Raw genomic sequence first — 22206 nt, 5'->3', positions numbered from 1 at the left:
GAGAGAGTGTGTGTGCGTGTGCACACACATGAGGCGGGGAGGGGCCAAGGGGGAAGAGGAGAGAGGAGAGGGAGAGAGAGAGGATCTCAAGCAGAGTCCCTGCTGAGTGTGGAGCCTGATGTGGGACTCGATCCCATGACCCTGAGATCACGACCTGAGATGAAGCCAAGAGTTGGACACTCAACCAACTGAGCCACCCAGGCACCCCCTTCACTGTATTATTAATTACATTAACCAGGCATGTTGACTTTTTCATCATATCGTTCAAGGTCATTATTAGTCCATTTAAGCTGTCTTTCTGATTTCTTCCTATCACTTTGGGTGTCAATTCAGTCAGAATGCCAGCAGCACGACCTGCAAGAACACCACATTTTAATTTTAAAAACAAGAAAAGAAAAGGGGAGGGAGATGTAGGGAAACAGATATACACAGATACAATTTTCTGGCAGAGAGCATTCAAAACAATTATTTAGGAGGCATAATTCCTTTTCAATATGAGATATTGATATATTTATAACGATGGTTTCAGAGTTTTCAGGTGTGTGGTACCTTAAAATGTTCAATAATTGTGTACCACAGCAAGTTGGCCTCTGTAGAAAGAAAAAATTTGATGGTCCTTTGTGTCTCTTTTAGATCTATCGGCCAGCAGTATTGTGCTTGATTTGCACTAACAAGCCATCCTCCATATAATATTAATGCAGTATTAATAACATTCTTTGGTCTACCGTTGCTTTGTTTTCCCCCAGCCCCTGCTCACGGCTACAATTTTATGAGATGGAAAATTTATTAGCAACTAAAATGTGAAATCCGTTCTGGTCCAAAGAAATAAGTGAATGTGTAAGAGGCTTGTATTTGGCAAACAGCCTGCACACAAGCTATACTAAAGCCAAGTTGAGATGATTAGCACTTTACCCTCCTTTATCAGACCATGGGGTCTTGTATCTGATCTCTGTTTGTAGAGGAGAACCTTATGCCTCTCACACGTGTAGAAAACTGTTTTTCTGCTGTGGGTTGCAGGTGCAGGCCAACCTTGCCCTGTGCATCCCCCTTTCCCCACCCTTCGCCTTGTTCTCACTGATGGTCCCAGTATGTGCCACTGGGAACATACCAGGTAAGTGACACGCCGAGAGAGTAGGTTATACAGAGTCAGGATCCTGTCACTTGACTTGACCGGTGACTACAGAGTTGCTGAGAGAGACAAAGAGGAGCAGACTTTACAGTTGGTTCTCTCTTTGCAGAAGGATATCTTAAAATCGGATCTCGTTATCTGCTCGGGGGCTGCTGTTCTGTCATTTGCAGTCAGTGCCAGCACCGTGTTCCTGTCCTTGCGAGTACGTATCCTTTCGACTTTATACTCTCCCCACATCCTTAGTTTCCCTAATAACAGAGCCCGTTGTGGAGTTCCAGGGTACTGGCAGGATAATGGAGTCAGAGGAGGAAAACAAAAGTCCAGCTGAGAGGTTTAAGGAGCATATCTATGTGCTGTGAAGGGTTATGTCCAAGATGAGACTTGGTGCACATGGCAGATTGGGTTCAAGTGCTTTATTCTTTGTCTTCCCGCACCTGGGGAGTGATGTTGTTGGCTAGAGCAACAACACACATCCTGGGACCTGGGGGTAGTAAGACAGGCTGACGGCACACTACAGGGATCAGAAACTGGAGGCATTAACATATCAGGAGTCAGACAGAGGTCCTGGAGCCAAAAGGAGCTTTGGAACCTAATTTCCAATTAGAAAAACAAATGTGGAGAGGTCTAGATGGGATTTCTGGCTTGAAGTTTCAACAGTTACTGTCTCCTTATAAAAGTATTATATGCTCAGGCACTCCTTCCAACAAAGGAAAGTCTATTAGTTACATTTGTTATTCTCAACCTCTTCTTTTAAAAAACAATGGCAACAAAGCCAAAGGGCAGAGTTCCCTTGGCCTTTGAACTTCCTGGGGCCAGCTCTCTACCCCCCACTCAGTGGCTCCCAACCCAGGTGGGTTTCTGTGGAAGAAATGTTCAGAAGCCTGTAACAAGAACTGGGGTTGCCTCTCTGTTCTGCTAGAGGGAAGAGGAGGGGAAGGGCAGTGGTGTTATGGATAATTCATGGGCATCCCTCCCCTCTCCTGCGAGGCTAAACAATGAGATTTGCCCTCTTGTATCACAGCCATTTCTCAGTGTTGTGCTGTTTGCCCTGGCTGGCTCGGTGGGATTTGTGACCCATTATATGCTCCCTCAGCTCCGCAAGCACCATCCATGGATGTGGATTTCACACCCTGTTCTTAAAAACAGAGAGTATCAGCAACGGGAAGTGAGAGGTCAGTAATATATCCCTCGTTAAAAAAAAAAATGATGCGGTGGTAGGCATCCTTTAAACCAGAGGGTGTGCACAACCAATGTGAATGTCTGAATGTGGTAAAACTATACACTCAATGCGGTAAAACTATACACTCAAGAATGGTTACAATGGTAGATGTTACATTGCATCTGTTTTACCACAATTTAAAAAAGGGGGGGAGTGTATACCTTGGAGTATGCAGTATTGTTCCAGAACAAGAAAGTTAAAGTGGAGAGAATTAGAACTGTGTTTTATAAAAATAGTAATTGGTTGTTTAGTATTGGGGAAGATGAATTTAGATCATTCAGAAGATTATGCTGCTCCAGCTTAAGTTGACTGGGGACCAGGAAGAAGACTTCACAGCCCTCCCATCCTCCACAGAGTGTTTTTTTGGGGGGGGGTTGCTGGGCAGGGATGTAGCAGAAACTGTTGAACCTTTAGGACCTCTGAACCCTTGAACTTCGCTTCATGGCTTTGCTCACTTTGACCCATGCTTGTTTGCCTTAGGAGTTCTTGGGGCTATTTCTGGTCACGATCATGTCATAGCTTGGTAATCCAGACAGTGTCAGAACTTCCAGATAAGAAATCTCAGGAATTTCTCTGGTAGCTCTTCCCTTGCTCTGTGATCCAACAGATGGCAGAAGGATTGATTTATCCCCATTTTCAGACACATTGAAGTCATCGGTCACAGTCTATAGCTATAGTTTATAACTAGCTAGTGCCAGTTATAACTTTATAGCCCATTGTAACCTCTCTGTTGTAGAGGGAGACAGTCAGTTGTCACCCTGCCAGGCACAAGGGTATGTGAGTGGCGCCAAGATTTGCTGACTTGCAGGAATGTACTGGACTCCCCAGGCTGGTCAGCAGTAACGTCGGTAGATTAGTGTGACAAAGGGAAAAGGGGACAAAATACTTTAAAAATGAAGAAGCGAAAAAAATCACTTAAAACGCCATCAAGAGCATTTTGTCAAGGAACATCTCTGGGTGGGTATGAGGAGCTGCCTTAATTTAAAACAGCCAACTCAGAAAAATTGTAGATTGTTTCCTGGAGAAATATGGCACATGGGTCTGTTGCCCAGATAGGGTTTAGAAGGTGGAGAGGGGTCACCCCGACCTCTCTGCCCTCAGAGACTTTCTTCTCATCTGCAACACCAGCAGCTAGCTTAAGGGTCAAGTTTAATATATTTGTGCTTAATATATATATAATATGTAATATATATTATATTAATATGTATATATTTTAATTAATTTAATATATATATATATTTTTAAATGCCCTGTTCAATTTCAGGTGCTACTTCAATGCAAATTATTATCAGTGTTACAAAACCTGAAGGAAGACAGGCTCAGAGTAGGTGCAATGTGTAATGGTTAGTTCATGTTACAGCCTACTTGTGGAGAGAGGTGCATCCCAGACGGATGCCTGCTGGTGGATAGGTAGAGCAACCAGAGGAAACCAGTTTCTACGGAGCTTCTGCAAGTGTTAAGGTCACATCCACCTTTCATTTTCTAAATCTTTAGGAAGAACTAAGTTTTGGCAAAATTACTGGAGTATTTGGGGCTTTATTATTTTGGTGTCATTCGTTTTGGGTGGAGATTTGAAGTATGAGGCTTTGCCTCAGGAGGCTGCATATCTATATCCATATCAGCTATACCTCGATCTCTGCTTAGATATTTGGATGCCCTGGGATGAGCACAGAGAACTTGTCAAATTAAGAGAAAGAAAAATAAGACAGATGAAGCTCAGGCCAAGCTTACTGTGGCGGTTCAGAGTGTGGAATTCAGCAGTGAAAATACTGAATTCAGCATTCAGTAGTTTAGTTCAAAATCTGTTTGTTTTTGTTTTGGTTTTTTGTTTGTTAGTGTGGTTGTTTTCTTCCCTGAATCCAGTGGAGCCCAGTTTAAAATAGAATCATTTAGATATTTTAAACTTGCATGACCTTTTCAGTACACGATTCAAGTCCAGGTGAGTGTGAGTGTGTTTGTATGTTGATGGCTCCTCTTTGAGGGCCGAGTGACCAGGCGGTGCTGGGTCTCCGTCCCATACACTGGGCTGGGAGCTCATGTCTGTTAGCACGGGCTCAAGCCCAGACTCTGTGGATGTTTCTCCCTTGCCTGCATTAGCTGTTCATAAGCCACCTGAAATCTAGCCAAGAGTAATAGATTTGACAAATTAGGCATATAATGAAGAACAGATTGCATTGCAAAATTGTGTGCATTAGAAGGAAAATCCAAATATTTAAAATATGTTGGTATGAACTCATTGAAAAGCCATTACTCATTTTGGTATCATCTGGTCCCGAGTTTCCTTCCTCCTCTTCCTGGCCTTCTGCCTTCTAGATAGTTCACTCTTTATTTCTTCTACTCCCAAGAAAACACGCACAGGAAATTCAGACCAATTGTATACTTTTTAATGTGAAACGGTGCTCAAATCTCCTTTCTCATAGGATCACAGAATATTATAACTGGAAAAGAAGAGAGAGCAGAGCAGGGTGAGCAGGTCTGTGGCATAGCAGGAGAATCCCCTAATCCCATGGCAGACATTGCTAACTGAGAACAATCCGAAAACTGGGCCTGGGGCAGACATTGAATTGGTGTGTGAGATGAGGCATATGTGCCGTCCTGTCTTAGGGTTTATAGAATGCCATCCCACCCTTTACATAGGAGGAAACAGAAGCCTACAGAAGTCAAGGCACATAACTTCAGTCCCAGCAAGTCTGTGGCCAATGAGTGAGCAGAACCCAGGGCATCTTCCTCCAGTCCAGTGCTCTTTCTGCTACCCGCTCTGCTATTGGGCTAACGGGCCAATCGGTTGTAGTTTGGATGCGGCTCTTAGACAGCATGGTGCCACAGAAGGGCCCTATCACTGCAGTAGGCCCTGTAGAGTCCAACATGCCATAGTCGAAGGCCAACTCTACAAAGCTTTAATCCCCGGGTTGAAACAGACTCACCACAATGAATTCTGGGTATTCTTGTGGTTTCTCCAATATACTCCATTCTCTGACTGTCCTCTCTTTGCTGTTCCCTTCGCCTGCAATACTTTTTCCCAAGCATCACTAGACTCAGGCCAGATGATTCATCCTTCAGGTCTCTGTTTAAAAAATCAGTCCCTCCAGATGTCCTTCCCTGACCACCTGGCTCAGACTAACTTCCCAGCTGCTCCCCTGAACCTCCCTTTCCATCATATTCTCTCAAATGAGTGTGAGCAACGTGTCTGTTTGCTCGTGGTGGTCCTTCACTGCTTACCATGGTGCTGGGCACAGAAGTGTGTTTACTGAATGGCACTTCATTTAAATATCATCTGCTTTCTATTTGCTAGAACAAATTTAAACTTGGTGTGTATACTTTCGTTTGGTTTACTTTCTCCTCTGCATACCTCTGATATGTAATTTCACTTGGCATATAAAATTACATGGAGATACGAAATAAAGTCTGATATAAAATTCAGACTACAACTCAAATTGAAGACTGGAAATTGAAACATGTATTTTTTAGCCAATTCAGTTCTTTACATTGGAGACTAATTTAAGTGAACTTTATCCCATCCTAGCCCCAACAAGATGTTGCACCAATATTTGAGCTAGAAGAATGAAATTCAATCACTCATAATACAGTTCAGCAGACATATGGTGAAGTGGCTATAACTGACATATTAATGGGATGTGAAGTTGTTCAAGCTACGTGATTCATGCTGAAAATAACAAGATAACAGAGTAGACAGCACTATAGATGGCACCATATTAGTCAAGTATGGAACTTTCAAGACCAAATGTTTAAGGAGCACGTGGAGTTTTAGAAAATAAAACAAATCTATGATCCTGAATTGTGATGGTAATTCCAGACAAATGACTTCATTGATCAGCCTCTGTTGTAAAAGAGTAAGAAGTTGAATCTGTTTGAAAATTTGTTTTAGCTAATGGTAATAAATACACATTTATCAATAATTACTTTGAATGTAAATGGACTAAATGCTCCAATCAAAAGACATAGGATGACAGAATGGATTTAAAAACAAAAACAAAAAACAAGACCCATATATAATCTGCCTACAAGAGACTCATTTTAGACCTAAAGACCTCTGCAGATTGAAAGTGCGGGGATGGAGAAACATCTATCATGTACATGGATATCAAAAGAAAGTTGGGGTGGCAGTACTTATATTGGGCAAAATAGACTTTAAGACAAAGACTAACAAGAGACAAAGAGGGGCGCTATATAATAAAAAGGGGGACAATCCAACAAGAAGATCTAACAATAGTAAATATTTATGCACCCAACCTAGGAGCACCCAAATACATAAAACCATTAACAAACACAAAGGAATTAATCAGTAATAACACAATAATAGTAGGGGACATTAACAACCTACTTTTATCAATGGGCAGATCATCTAAACAGAACATCAACTAAAGAAACAATGGCTTTGAATGACACACTGGACCAGATGGATATATTCAGAACATTCCATACTAAAATAGCAGAATACACATTCTTTTCAAGTGCACATGGAACATTCTTCAGAATAGATCACATATTAGCCCACAAAACTAGCCTCAACAAATTCAAGAAGATTGAAGTCATACCATGCATCTTTTCTGACCACAACAATATGAAACTAGAAGACAACCACGAGAAAAAATCTGGAAAGACCACAAATGCGTGGAGGTTAAATAACATGCTACTAAACAATGAATGGGTCAGCCAAATCAAAGAAGAAATTAAAAAGTACATGGAAACAAATGAAAATGAAAACACAATTTGTGGTCCAAAACCTCTAGGATGCAGCAAAAGCAGTTCTAAGAGGGAAGTTTATAGTAATACAGGCCTACCGTAGGAAGCAAAAAAATCTCAAATAAACAATCTAACCTTACACCTGAAGTGGCTAGAAAAAGGACAACAAACAAAACCTAAAACCAGCAGAAGGAAGGAAATAATAAAGAATAGAGCAGAAATAAATGCTATAGAAACTAAAGAAACAATAGAACAGATCAATGAAACCAGGAGCTGGTTCTTTAAAAAAAAAATCAATAAAATTTATAAACCTCTAGCCAGACTTAGAGAAAAAAAAAAAGAGAAAGGACTCAAAATCACAAATGAGAGAGGAGTAATAACCAACACCACAGAAATACAAATAATTATAAGAGAATATTATGAAAAAGTATATGCCAACAAATTGGACAACCTAGAAGAAATAAATAAATTCCTAGAAACATATAACCTACCAAAATTGAAACAGGAAGAAATAGAATTTGAACAGACTGATAACCAGCAAAGAAATCAAATCAGTAATCAAAAAACTCCCAACAAACAAAAGTCCGGCACCAGATGGCTTCACAGGCAAATTCTACCAAACATTTAAACAAGAGTTAATAACCATTCTTTTTAAACTATTTCTAAAAATAGAAAAGAAAGAAAAAGTTCCAAATTCATTCTATGAGGCCAGCATTGCCTTGATACCAAATCAGATAAAGACATCACTAGAAAAGAGAACTACAGGCCAGTATCCCTGACGAACATAGATACAAAAATGCTCAACAAAATACTAGCAAACCAAATTCAACAATACATTTAAAAAAATCATTCACCATGGTTAAGTGGGATTTATTCCAGGGTGGTTCAATATTTACAAATCAATCAATGTGATACATCACATGAATAAGAGAAAGAATAAGAACCATACGGTCATTTCAATAGATGCAGAAAAAGCATTTGACAAAGTACAACATCCATTCATCACAAAAATCCTCAACGAAGTAAGTTTAGAGGGAACATAGCTCAAGATAATAAAGACCAGCTATGAAAAATCCGCAGCTAGTATCATCCTTAATGGAACTGACAGTTTTTCCCCTAAGGTCAGGAACAAGACAGGGATGTCCACTCTCACCACTTTTATGTAACATAGTACTGGAAGTCCTAGCCACAGCAATCAGATACAAAGAAATAAAAGGCATCTAAATCGGTAAGGAAGAAGTATAACTTTCACTCTTTGCAGATGACATGATACTGTATACATAAAACTGGAAAGACTCCACCAAAAAACTGCTAGAACTGATAAACTAATTCAGTAAAGTTGCAATTATACAAAATCAGTGTACAGAAATTTGTTGCATTTCTATACACTAATAATGAAGCAGCAGAAAGAGAAACTAAAAAAAAAAAAAAATTCCATTTACAATTGCACCAAAAATAAAAAGATACCTAGAAATAAACCTAATCAAACAGGTGAAAGACCAATATTCTGAAAACTATATAACACTGATGAAAGAAATTCCAGAGGACAGAAAGAAATGGAAAGACGTTCCATGCTCATGGATTGGAGGAACAAATATTATTAAAATGTCTATATACTACCCAAAGCATTCTATACATTTAATGCAATCCCTATCAAAATAGCACCAGCGTTTTTCAAGAATTGTAACAAACAATCCTAAAAATTTTTTTTAAATTTTATTTATTTGAGAGAGAGAGAGAGAGCATGAGCAAGCTGGGGAGGGGCAGCGGGGAAGGGAAAGGGAGAGGGAGAGAGAATCTGAAGCAGACTCTGAGCCAGATGAGGGGCTTGATCCCACAACTACAAGATCATGACCTGAATGGAAACCAAGAGTTGGATACTTAACTGACTGAGCCACCTAGGCGCCTCCAATCCTAAAATTTGTATGGAACCACAAAAGACCTTGAATAGCCAAAGCAAGCTAGAAAAAGAAAAGCAGGGGCGCCTGGGTGGCTCAGTCATTAAGTGTCTGCCTTCGGCTCAGGTCATGATCCCTGGGTCCTGGGATTGAGCCCTGCATCGGGCTCCCTGCTCTGCGGGAAACCTGATTCTCCCTCTCCCACTCTCCCTACTTGTGTTCCTGTGTCTCTCTCTGTCAAATAAATAAACAAAAATCTTAAAAAAAAAAAAAAAAAGAAAAAGAAAAGCAAAGCCAGAGGCATCACAAGTCTGGAGTTCAAGTTATATTACAAAGCTGTAGTGATCAAAACAGTATGGTACTGTCACAAGAACAGACACACAGATCAATAGAACAGAATAGAAAACCCAGAAATAAACCCACAACCATATGGTCAATTAATCTTCAGCAAAACAGGGAAGAATATCCTATGGGGAAAAAGACCATCTCTTCAACAAATGGTGTTGGGAAAATTGACAACAACATGCAAAAGAAAGAAACCGGGCCACTTTCTTATACCATTCACAAAAATGAATTCAAAATGGATTGAAGACTTACATATGCGACCTGAAATCATAAAAATGCTGGAAGAGAACACAGGCAATAACCTCTTTGACATCTGTCATAGCAACTTTTTTCTAGATAGGTAGGTTCTCTAGGTAAGAGAAACAAAAGCAAAAATAAATTATTGGGACTACATCAAAATAAAAAGCTTCGGCACAATGAAGGAAACAATCAACAAAACTAAAAGGCAATCTACGGAATGGGAAAAGATATTTGCACATGATGTATCCGATAAAGGGTTAGTATCCAAAATATATAAAGAACTTACAAAACTCAACACCCAAAAAATGAATAATGCAATTAAAAAATAGACAGAAAACATGAACAGACATTTCTCAGAGAAGACATCCAAATGGCCAACAGACACATGAAAAGATGCTCAATGTCACTCATCATCAGGGAAGTGCAAAACAAAACTACTATGAGATATCACCTGACACTGGTCAGAATGGTTAAAATCAACAACACAAAAAACAACAAGTGTTGGCGAGGCTGTGGACAAAGGGGAACCCTCATGCACTCATGAGGGAATGCAAGCTGGTGCAGCCACTATGGAAAACAGTATGGAGATTCCTCGAAAAGTTGAAAATAGAGCTACCCTACGACCCAGCAATCTCACTACTGGGTATTTACCCAAAGAATACAAAAACACTAATTCAAAGGGATACACGCACCCCTATGTTTATAGCAGCATTATTTACAGTAGCCAAATTATGGAAGCAAACTTTGTGTCCATTGATTGATGAATGGGTAAAGAAAATGTGGTATATACATATAAGGGAATATTATTTAGCCATAAAAAAGAATGAAATCGGGGTGCCTGGGTGGCTCAGTTGGTTAAGCAACTGCCTTCAGCTCAGGTCATGATCCTGGAGTCCCAGGATCGAGTCCCACATTGGGCTCCCTGCTCAGCAGGGAGTCTGCTTCTCCCTCTGACCTTCTTCCCTCTCATGCTCTCTCTCTACCATTCTCTCTCAATAAATAAATAAAAATCTTAAAAAAAAAAGAATGAAATCTCGCCATTTGCGACGACATGGATAGATCTAGAGAGTATAATGCTAAGTGAAATAAGTCAATCAGAGAAAGACAAATACAGTGATTTCACTCATATGTGGAATTTAGGAAACAAAACAAATGAGCAAAGGGAAAAAAGAGAGAGAGAGAGACAGATCAAGCCACAGACTCTTAATTATGGAGAACAAACTGATGGCTACCAAGGGCAGGTGGGCAGGAGAACAGGTGAAACAGATGATGGGGATTAAGGAGGGCATTTGTTGTGACAAGCACAGGGGGATGCATGAAGTGTTGAATCACTATATTGTACACCTGAAACTAATATAACACTCTGTTAACTGGAATTAAAATAAAAACTAAAACAGCACCCCCTCCCAAAAGAAAATTTGTTTTATCTAAGAACTTTCAAAAGGAAGGATGTCATTTTGAAAAGGACTCATGGAATTGGGTCGTATTTTCACATGGTCCTCTGAGAAGAAATTTCCATATTATTATTCTCGGCTCTTAGGAATTTAAGAAAAGTTGAAGTGCTCTGATTTGATGACCTTACTCTTACCATCAAAGGGGCTTTTAATGGGGTTAAAAGAGATTGAGATAAAGAATAATTCCATTATTGACATTCACTTGTTATTTATTCATTTAGAAAATGCTTTTGAATTTCCTATTCATTAAAAAAAAGAATTACTTGGGCACCTGGGTGGCTCAGTCGTTCGGCGTCTGCCTTCGGCTCCGGTCATGATCCCAGAGTCCTGGGGTCTAGTCCCACATCGGGCTCCCTGCTCAGCAGGGAGTCTCCTTTTCTCTCTGACCCTCACTGCACTTGTGCTCTCTCTCTCAAATAAATAAATAAAATCTTTAAAAAAGAAAAGAATTGCTGGGTTCCTACATGTTATAAAGCCTGTGAACCACTGAGATAGGATGACTAAGATGTGGTTTCTGTTATCAAAGAGTTTCTGAAGTATTAAGCAAGCCTTTGGCTGTCCCAAAATGGGGGAGCCATGACTGCTGCACACAGCCATGTGGGGCCAGCATTATGTTCAGCCTTGCAGGAAATACAAAGAAGTAGAAGGCCTGGACCCTAAGTGAAAAGGTTATAATTAATTTTATGTTCAGTGGTTAAGTTGTTCCAACTGGTTGGATATGCATATAAAATGGAAAATGTATGAATTTTAGGACTAAATGTTGAATTAATGTCTGGTGCACAGTAGGTGTTAAGTGATATTGGTTGAATGGACAGGTGAATGATCAGTGCTTTGTGAATTCCCTGACAGAAGACTTTTCTATAGGCTGATGTGGGCAGAAAAAGTCTTGTAAGGTTAAGGCTGGTTTGGAGGATTCACGGGTATATGTGTGTAGTAAAATATATACAAACAGGCTCATTCCGCTGCAAAAAAAATAAATGGTTGCTGAAAAATCTTAAGCTATAACTTTTGGATGTGCTACAATAAATGGATAAAAGATTATAGAAATTATAAAAAATACCGATTGAGAATCTCATTGAAATTGTGACTTAAAAAAATCACTATCACGAAACTAAGTCACAAATGAGTCCTGATTTTGTCATTCTTAAATGTGATTTCCTTTGCGTGTTGGCAAATCTTGCCTGTTGATTTCCAGATAGACTGGTTTCTACATGTCAGAGACGTGGTTCTGAGAGCTGTTGCTTTTTCCAATGTATTTTTCATTTATATCAAAGTGATACATAGATTAAAAATCAAATATAACAAGTTGTAATGACAAGTAGCAGACTCTCGCTAACTCCCACCCCCTCCAACCGTGTCTGATTCTGCCTGTCCATAAAAAATGTCTTTCTGCTCTTTAGATATTTCTGGTATTTACCATAATTCTTCTACGTGATCTGCTTGTTCTGCTGTCTCTTGATATTTCAGATTTGCCTGTCTACTGACTTCCTGTTATGAATGAGAAGGATTTCTCTCTTATCTTCCCTTGCACATTAACATTTTCCCTGTCTCCTTCCTCACAGTGTAGTTTTAATATTTTTTTGAACAAATACTCAGGACTTTTTTTTTCTATTAAGTCTAATTGTGGCTCACTTCTAGTCCAGTAGTATACCACGATTACCTTTCCTTTCTTGCTCAGATTTCTGTTCTTGATTTGCTAGCCTTTCCAATAACTATGGGAAATATCTCTCAGTTCAGTTTTCCATACAGGCAAACCTGTCAGATTATCTATGAATTTCATCCTCCCCAGACTCCCTCCTGGAACTTGCTCCGATTGTTCTGTGTTTACTCTCTCTTTGTGAACGAAGCACCTCCTCCAATCACTCCAGGGGAAAGGGTGTGCAGGAAGGAAATTTTCTGAGACTTTGCGTATCTCAAAGGATTTCCATTCCACTTTGCACTTACTGGATAGTTTGTATTGTGTAGCGATTGAGGATGAAAACACTTCCGTAAGAATTCTAAGGTAATGTCCCATCATCTTCCAGCTTCCACTGCTGCCATTGAGGAGTCTGATGCCTTTCTGACCCCCTGGTCCTTTGTAGGTGACCAGATTTTCCCCTGCAGGAAGCTTTTGGAAAGCTAAGGAGGGAATTAAAGTGCCATGGCTCAGAGAATGGGCTCAAATTTTGGTTATGTCACATATTAATTCTGCTTAACCGTCATGATTCAATTCTGTCATTTATAATTGGGGGTTCCTACAAGGAAGATTTGTTGGGGCATGAAATTAATCAAGAATGTATTTAGTAAGTGCCTACTCCTCTTCCTCTTCCCCAGAGTTCTGAAGTTCACTCATTTTGCACCTTGCTTTGTGCTTCATTTCATCCATTGTCCTAGGTAGTTGGTGGCCCTTTATAATCCAGATGTTTATGTTCTATGGTTTTGACATTTTTGGTCAACAGGTGATAGTACCACTTGAATGACCTTGTTCACAGAATTTCTATGGTGATTAAATCCAAACCCAATAATCTATGTAAAAATGGCATGACAGGCATTGTTTGATTTCAAAACATAAAGGCCCTGCTGGGGTCTTTGGGATGATCTCTATGCGAGTGTGACAAGGAGATGCCATGGTTCTGGGAAGAAGAATATATTCCTTACCTCCCCCTTCCTTCCCCACGTAAAAAGATGCTAACATCGGGATAGTTACAGACCTGGAAAACCCCGCAAAGTCTCTTTAATTCAAAGCAACTAAAATAGTTTGAAGCATGAACTGAACGAGTGTTAGCTGAGTAACAGTCTCCCGTGCTATGATGCTTCCGTAGGAAAGTGCATGCCAGGTGTCAAAAAAGTGGCTCAGAGCTGATGTGTCAAAAAATAGCCTGTTGGGCGGAAGCCTGCCTGATTAATTATTCCCTCTGTTGTTACTCCTTTCACACACCCTCTCTTCCTCTCCTTTTCTTTCCCTCCCCGCCAGGCACTGCTCCTCTATACTCTCCCACTCTGGCTGGCCTCTTTCTAGTCAGTTGGGGGCCTTAGCTTTCTGTGTCAGTCTCCACAAGGCTGGGGGGGGGACTGCAGGAGACTGGAGTGGAACCAGGCTCACGCCTGCAGCAGCAAACACAGAAAGTGGAACCTAGTTACCTCTGCTCAAAGGGGAGCGAGGCTGAAGGAGGCCTGGAGTCTCAGCACAGGCCAATGCTGGCCAGCATCAGGCAGGAGAAGGTCTGGGGACAGAGCTCAGTGGTCAGCTGCTGACCTCAGCTCTCCCGCAAGCCACAGGGTGTTTACCCAAGGACCCAGTGGGACTCTCCTAGACTGCGGATACATCTCAAACAACGTGGAAGTCAAATGAACGGCAGGCCAGTAATTGGAGAAGTGTAGAAACACTAACAATCGGGAAATCTAAATATGTATATGATTTATGCAGGATGGAATGCAGCTTCTTTGGGCACTGTTGGCCCCATGGGCATGCAGGGAAGGGCCAAAGCTGGCCATCTGGAGGAATGATGTCAGCTCTCAGCTACCGTGGGTGAGGCCACCGTGATGAGTGGCTGACCCAGTCTCCCTGATGTACATCCACTGGGGTCTGGTCTGAAGGAGCTGAAGCCTCAGAGCACCCTATGATAGCATAATATATGGAGATGCCAGTGGAGAAACAGAAGCAGTGTTTTAGAGTAATCTTATAATTTAAATAACATACATATCACACTTCACTTGGGGGAGAAAACCTGATTTTGTAAATTAGACATTCTTTGACTACCTGCTATGTGCTAGGTGCTGTGCTCAGTGTTGAGAATGCAAGAATTAGTAAGTGCATAATCCTTGCTCTTGGCAAGATGGCTGTTCTAACGAGAAGTATCTTCCTTCCTGTGCTCATAGGGAGAACATTTGAAAATTGCTCTGAACGCTTTTCATGTGAAAATTTTTGACCTAAACTTCTTCATGTGAAAAAGTAATAAAAGATTTAAACAGTGGGCACCTGGGTGGCTCAGTTGGTTAAGCGGCTGCCTTCGGCTCAGGTCATGATCCTGGAGTCCCGGGATGGAGTCCCGCATCAGGCTCCCCGCTTGGCAGGGAGTCTGCTTCTCCCTCTGACCCACCCCCTCTCATGTGCTCTCTCTCAAATAAATAAATAAAATCTTAAAAAAAAAGATTTCAATAGTGTTTTTAGTTTTAAATACTATGGTTTTATATTAGCAGAGGACCTTTCTATCAAGAGGAGAAAGCACATTATTGCACTGATTCTCCCGAGAGCTTCTCTATCCCTTTGAGGAGATGTGAAGGATGCATTTTTATTCCCATTGAATTAATGAAAAAAATCAGTAGGAAGTTTTGGGGAAATGAGCTAAACATTTTTAAAAATCGAGTTAGACTTCATATCAAATGAAATTCCAGATGGATTAAAGATTTAAAACATTTTTTTAAAAGGAGGAAAAGAAGAAAGAAAGAACCAGAATAGCAGTTGTAAGAAAATATAGGTCAAGTTATATAATCTTGGTTGGGAAGAGAAAAATAATTTTCCTAGCATGACCCAGAGTCAAAAAACCACTAAAGAAACAACTAAAAATTGTTGAAAAATGTAAATTTTAATATTCTGATGCCTGAATGTTGTTCTTCACTACCTTGTATTTTTCTCTGAGAGTTTTACCTAACCTGATAATAGGAATTGATTCGTTCAAAAATAATGATAGAACCCATCATGTGCCAGGGACGGTGCTGAATGCTGGGGACGTGCTGAGGAGTATGGCCGCCATGGCCTCACCCTGGGCTGAATCTTCTGGAAGGGAGATGCACTGTGGCCAGGAGTAAACCTTGAAGCCCTGCAAAGCAGGCAGGGCCACACCACGGGAGCCCCAGCTTCTTCTCACCCTCTGTCCCATCGGGTGTCTGCTTTAGTTCATTGAGTTTTTAATCAATTAATCAGTACATTGCCTGAATCTACTGAACGGCTCCTATGGACAAAAATGATGGAGGAAGACAGGCCTGGCCCCCTGGCTGTAGCAGAGAGCTGGATATTCATCACACGGAGAAATGCACATGTATGGGGTTTAAAGGACAACGAAGGGAAGGAGTATAAAGAGATCCTGATTGAGATCTGAGAGGGAGAGAAAGGGTTCTTTGAAGAAGTTACATTTAATTTGAGGCTTGAAGGAGAAAGAGGGGGTTAGCCCTCACAGTGGAGGAAGAGGATTCCAGGATCCCAGGCAGGAGAGGAATCCACGGGCACACCCTGTGTTGGCTAATGGGAACAGAAAGGTCATGGGGACCTTGGGTTTATCCTAAGCAGAATTATAGGGCTTTGAACAGCAGTGTATTGTGATTTGCTTTACAATTGAGAATGATTACTTACCCTCTTTATGCTACTGGTTTTGGAAGTGAAGCCTGTTTCTGGAGAATGTACCCTGACACGTGTACATGATAGCGCTAAGGACTTTCCAAACTGAGATTTGGCCTAGAGAGAAAGATAGGAGGGAGAAGCACTTGTAGGGAAAAGCGATCGCCTATAATAAGGGGGTGCCACCGGCCTGGATGTGGTAATTCCGTTTTGCAGAGTGTCTCCGCCTTAGATGCCTCAGGGAGATAGGGCCATATGAACCAAGCTTTGCATGTCTGGAAATGCTTAGGAACACGCCTTGTTCCTGTAAAGCAGGAGGCCATGTATCCTTGCAGCTTCAATCGTAATTCAAGATTTGAATTGGAGAAAATTATCTTCCTAAAGATAAAAACATCCTGAAGATTTCTGATTCACTTTTAATTATCGAGGAAGGACTTATTTTAGTAGCATAAGTATCTAAATAAAACACAACTTGAAAGGCTTTAAGAAAATTTAAAGTGCTTGCTTGTAATAAGTTGTATATAACTTGTAAATGGCATAGTTAGTTTGCATTCTTTTCCTCACGGGCCTAATATTCCAGGGAAAACAGAAATACTAATGTTCAAGTAAGGTCTTTTTATGGCCTCTGTGTGTATTCAGGGCATTACACGAAGACAGTTATGAAATACCATTGCAAAGATTTTCTTTCTAACTTGACTTTGTATGAATACTGAAACAGTTTGGGGCCCTAAGAAACACGTTTCTCGTGCTACTGCCTCTGTGAGCTTTCCTTTTTATTAGCTTTCCATGGTCACCGCATAAGAAAGGATTGAGTTTAGTCTTTGAGAATTCAGAATTCTGGAATTATACTATGGTTTTAGTTTCCTCCTGTGTTATTATTCATCTTTCTATTTGCTTCCCCTCTGCTTCCAAACATAAACATTCAGTACAAAAACAATCTAGAAATTGTAACATTTCTTTTTAAAAAGATTTATTTATCCATTTATTTGAGAGAGAGAGAGCGTGAGAGAGAAAGCACGAGTGGTGGTGGGGGGGAAGGCTCAGAGGAAGAGGGAGAAGCAGGCCCCCCCCTCAGCAGGGAGCCTAACATGGGGCTCCATCCCAGGACCCCAGGATCATGACCTGAGCTGAAGGCAGACTCTTAACCGACTGAGCCACCCAGATGCCCTAGAGATTGTAACATTTCATTGGAATGAATTACCGAACTTGCTAGAAGGAGTCTAGAGGTAAGTAAAATTTAAAGGGAAATTAATTTTCTTTCAACATAAAGGATTAGCAGAATCTGAAGTCAAAAGTTTGGAGGTGGTGACCTCTGGGGGTTTGCTCTCTACTCTGTCATTCCTATGTATTTGTTTTAACCCCCTTTCTACATCCTTCTCCACCCCTGCTTTGGCTAGATGTTGTTCTGAACATCAGCGAGGGAAGCCGTGGTTTGGGATTCATCTTTACCTAGAGTGATTTTCCCTTAACATGCAGTATGTATCCCTGAGCTTGCTGGTGTATGCAGACAGCGTCAAGTGTCCCCTCTGTCCTCTCATCTAGAGATTCAGAATTCACCAGTGGGTTGCATGTGGGAGCTTCCATATCACATTCGCTTGTCACCTTAATTCCCTGGCAGCACCTCAGGTAGTAAACTAGAGATGCATACTGCAGTGTGACCTGGCTTCCAGCTCAGTCTTTTTGGGGAGCTATTAAAAAAATAGTAGAAGTTTTTGTGACTTCTGAATGAATTGGTTTCCAGTTCTTTGGAATTTCTTTGTATCTTTCATAGAACTCCTTTTTAGCTATCACCTGTTGGCTTCTAACTAGAGAACCAGTGATTACCTTTAAAGATCCAAGGCCTTAGCTGTTCACGTATGTTATTGTGGCCATATTGAATGCCCTTCTTATGACTTTGCTCTTCCAAAGTCAGACACCAGAACAGTGCTTACAATCGAAGACCTCCTACAGCTTGAATATCTTAGCTACCTGCCTCAAAGTGTGCCTATGCTATGGTTTCACACATGTCCCCCCTGCCACCTCCCAGGTACCACAGGGGGTTAAATCTCACTGAATAAGTACTTTTGCTCTCCAATATTTGGAAAGACATGGATGGTGAATTCAGAGCTTATTAGTGATTCCTATATATTTTTGAAATTCATTGCTTTATGTGTCTTCAGGATGGATCAACTAAAATTCTTATGGAAAACCCATATTGGTTATCATTATCTGCAGTAAATCCTTGGGAAGACTGCAATGGGTTGGTGTCTCTGCACTCAAATCAGCTTTATCCCCACTCACTGGAAAATATCATCATCTAAAAGCAAATGTGACAAGCGTTTAAAAGCCTGGATCACACTCCCACATCCAAATGGCACCGGGCATTCTATGGTGATGAGCTACTCAAATGTTTCTTTTAATTCAGATGTTTTTCTAAAAGCCCTGCAGCATGAGGTTGGCTTGTATTTCCTTAATTTACATATTTTTGCAGGAATCTAGCTAAGGTTGTCATGTTTCTCCGAATTGGTGACAAATGTTGATAGGACTCTGTAAATGTATTTTTATAAGCAGGCTGAGTTGCATTTGATGTGATGGCCTCAATCTGACATATATTTTCTCAATATAAATTGAGAAATCAGAAAAAATAATTTGTTTGGAAGGAAACCTAAATGTAACTGATTGTATTTTATGAGAGACTAAAATAGGAAAGATTGCTTAATATGCTATAGTTCGAAAGCTTTTCATTTTCTATTCAAAAAGTAATTCTGGGGGGGGGTGTCGCTGCTTTTTTAAGCCTCTCTTTGTTCAGTTTAACTATTCAGAGTTCCTCTGGACACAAAAAAGGATAAGCTAGTAAATGAACATTTGCTGAACCCCAACTCTAGGCCAGGCGTTCCATAGGGACTTGAAATACTCAACAGTTGAAGACATGGATTCATCCTAAAGACAAGATCTACTCTTAACAAAACCCGCAGTCCAGTGGGGAGATTAATATTTAAATGAATACTCCACAGTGTGACAGGTACTATAATTATAGACTTCACAATGCATAGTGATGGCACAAAGGAATAATATATTTAGCCTGAAAACTAAAGGTAATATATACAGTATGTCGAGCTCAGCATCTGGCAGATGCCTCACAGGTACTCGCTACATGGCGGTGCAATGGGTCCACTGATGGTGGGGAAATGGCAGGGTCCACCCAGAAGCAGGCGGGAAGGGGGAGGTGCATTGTTTATCAAGAATTTGAAAACAATGACAAAGCCAGTTAAAATTTGGACTCCTTTGTACTCTCACCATGTACTGACAGTTCTAAACACTGTCAGTGACTAAACCCTTCTATTGGGATGGACACTTGGAATGAGCTGCCCTGGCAAACGATGGTAGTGACTGTCCGGAGGGGACAAGGAAAGCTCCAGATGGCCAGATGCCAGGTTCTGTAAAATGACTACGAGTTTCTCAAGTAGGAAATACAGGACGTTGAAGGAAGGTACCCAGCACATAGAAAGGCATGTGCAACAGCGTAGTTCACTGCTATGCAGGAGGAAATAGAAATTATTTTCAGTAAATAGTGGTGGTCATGTAGGTAGCCACAAGGGAAGAAAATTGGCTTCAATCCCTATCTTACATTATACACAATCAATTCTAGATACCTTGCCAATCCAAACGTGGGAGGTAAAACAATAAAGTCTAAGAGGAGAATGTAGGAGAATGTGGTCATGATCTTTGTCTTTTAAACAGAACACAAAAGACTCCAAAAGGAAAAACAAAATGAGAAGTTGGAGCATATTCAAATAAGGTATTTCTTTTCTACAAAAGGTATTATAAGAGTGGTAACCCATAAAATGGGAGAAGAGCTTTCTAATGCATATATCTGACAAAAGACGCTTGCTTGAGGTATATAAAGAACTCCTAAAAATCAGTAAAGAAGACATATAATCCTAAAAATGAGTAAAGAAAAGATCTATCCAAGAGGAAAGAGAACCAGGCGATACACATGAAGAGCCACTTCACAAAAGTGTGTATCCAAATGGCCAGTAAACATATGAAAAGGTACTTAACCACATTAGTCATCAGGGAAATGCAAAATAAAACTATAATATGATACCACTGTACACCCACAGTGTGGTTAAAGTGAAGGAGAGAGAAAATGTTTTGGCAAGGATGTGAACAAACAGAAAGAACTCTCTGCACTGTTTGTGGGAGTATAAATTGGCTCCGTAACTTTGGAAAATCTCCGAGAGCTTCCTATACACACACTTAATCACCTAGCAATTCTCTACCTAGATCTGTACCCCGCAGAAAGGTACACATGTTTATCAGAAGGCATGTAACAGAATGTTCGTGGCAGCACGCTACAGTTCATTTACAAAATGAATGCCCGTGAACAGTAGCCCGGAAAAATAACTGTATACTGTATACTGTATACTGAAAAATAACTGTATACTCACCCAGATTAGTACACAGCATTGAGAATGAAAGGATGACAATGGGACACACAAAGGTGGCTGAATCTCACGAAATTGTTGAGCAAAGATACAAGAGAATAGGAGGCAAACTAAACAGTGGTGTTTGGGGTTGGGACAAGTGGTTACCTTGTGGAGCAGTGACCATAAGCAGGTGGGGGGGGGGACTTCAAGAGCATTTCTTCATCCACGTGCTAGGGACACAGCTCTAACATGTGTGATTTGTGCAGGTTTCTGTATATGAAAAAGCTGAATGAAAAGGTTTTCAAAAATCCAGCGCAGCTAATTCAGGTAACCAGTTAAGTATAGAATGTAAGTGCAAAACTGGTGATCATGACTCCAGAGAGGGACAGAGTGACAGCTGCAGAATGCCTGGCTGCGCTCCAGACCCATTGGATCAGACCCGTTTTAGCAAGTGAATTATTTGCATTTTGAAGTTTGAGCATCACAGATCTAGGACAGTGTCTTTCAGTTTTGTTCCCAGGTGATTCCAAGGTGCAGCTATGATTGAGAAGAACTGATTTAGGATGACTCCAAGGTATATTGCCTGCATGACTAAAGTGAATGCAAGTATCATTAAATAAGATAGAGAATGCATCAGGAAGAGCAGGTGCATGGACATTGACAAGTTCAGTCTTTGACATGTATTTGGAGATTCCTTAGGGACGTCCGATGAAGCTGTTCAGTTGAGTATTGAGCTCTGGAGGCCAGGAGACAGATGGAAGGTTGAGTTACAGATCTGAGTGTCATCAGCATGGGAGTAATCATTAAAGTTAAGGGTGTTGAGGGCATCAGCTCAAGCAAAAGAGAAAAATAATAAAGAAGTCCAAGGAAAGCAAATGACCAGCTAAGGGAAGAGGAGCTTGCAGAGAAAATGGAAAGAGTAGGGTGGAAGGTTTAAGTGCAAGCAGGAGTGGGTGGCATGGGGAAGCTAAGGACAGAGAGTATTTTATTATTTTATTTTATTTTTTATTTATTTTTAGAGAGAAAGTGAGTGAGTGGGGGGTATAGTGAGAGGGAGAGAGAGAATTCTTTAAAGATTTTATTTATTTGAGAGAGAGAACACTCGGTGGGGAGGGGCAGAGGGAGAGAGAGAGAGAAAGAGAAGCAGACTCCCCACTGAGCAGGAAGCCCAACTTGGGGCTTGATCCCAGGACCTAGAGATCACGACCTGAGCTGAAGGCAGATGCCCAACCAACTGAGCCACCCAGGCGCCCTGAGAGAATCTTAAGCAGGCTCCACGCTCAGTGCCTGTACTCGAGCCTGACCATGGGGCTCAATCTCATGACCTTGAGATCATGACCTGAGCTGAAACCAAGAGTCGACACTTAACCAACTGAGCCACCCAGGTGCCCCTGGACAGAGTTTTAAAAAGAAGGAAGGAACCTTCCTTCTTTTTGTGTTTTGTGCCTAGAAAGGTCCAGTAAGATAGACCAAGGAGGATCAGTTATTTGTCAT

The 22206-nt window shown here is 40.9% G+C and overlaps 1 protein-coding gene across 1 annotated transcript in view; it reads left to right on the top strand.

Annotated features, from left to right (window-relative positions):
- PCNX2 (pecanex 2) overlaps positions 1-22206 on the top strand; it is a 295105-nt gene that overhangs the window by 150129 nt on the left and 122770 nt on the right. The window contains exons 18-19 of the mRNA XM_028104596.2: positions 1239-1331; positions 2151-2301. Coding sequence (XP_027960397.2) covers positions 1239-1331; positions 2151-2301 — 244 coding nt within the window. The remainder of the gene's footprint in view (positions 1-1238; positions 1332-2150; positions 2302-22206) is intronic.

This window comes from Eumetopias jubatus, unplaced genomic scaffold (genome assembly GCF_037043125.1).
Source record: "Eumetopias jubatus isolate StellerSeaLion01/CBP00866 unplaced genomic scaffold, mEumJub1_p1.0 scaffold_17, whole genome shotgun sequence".
In the NCBI taxonomy this organism is placed as follows: domain Eukaryota; kingdom Metazoa; phylum Chordata; class Mammalia; order Carnivora; family Otariidae; genus Eumetopias; species Eumetopias jubatus.
This window is presented reverse-complemented; position numbering and strand designations above follow the sequence as displayed.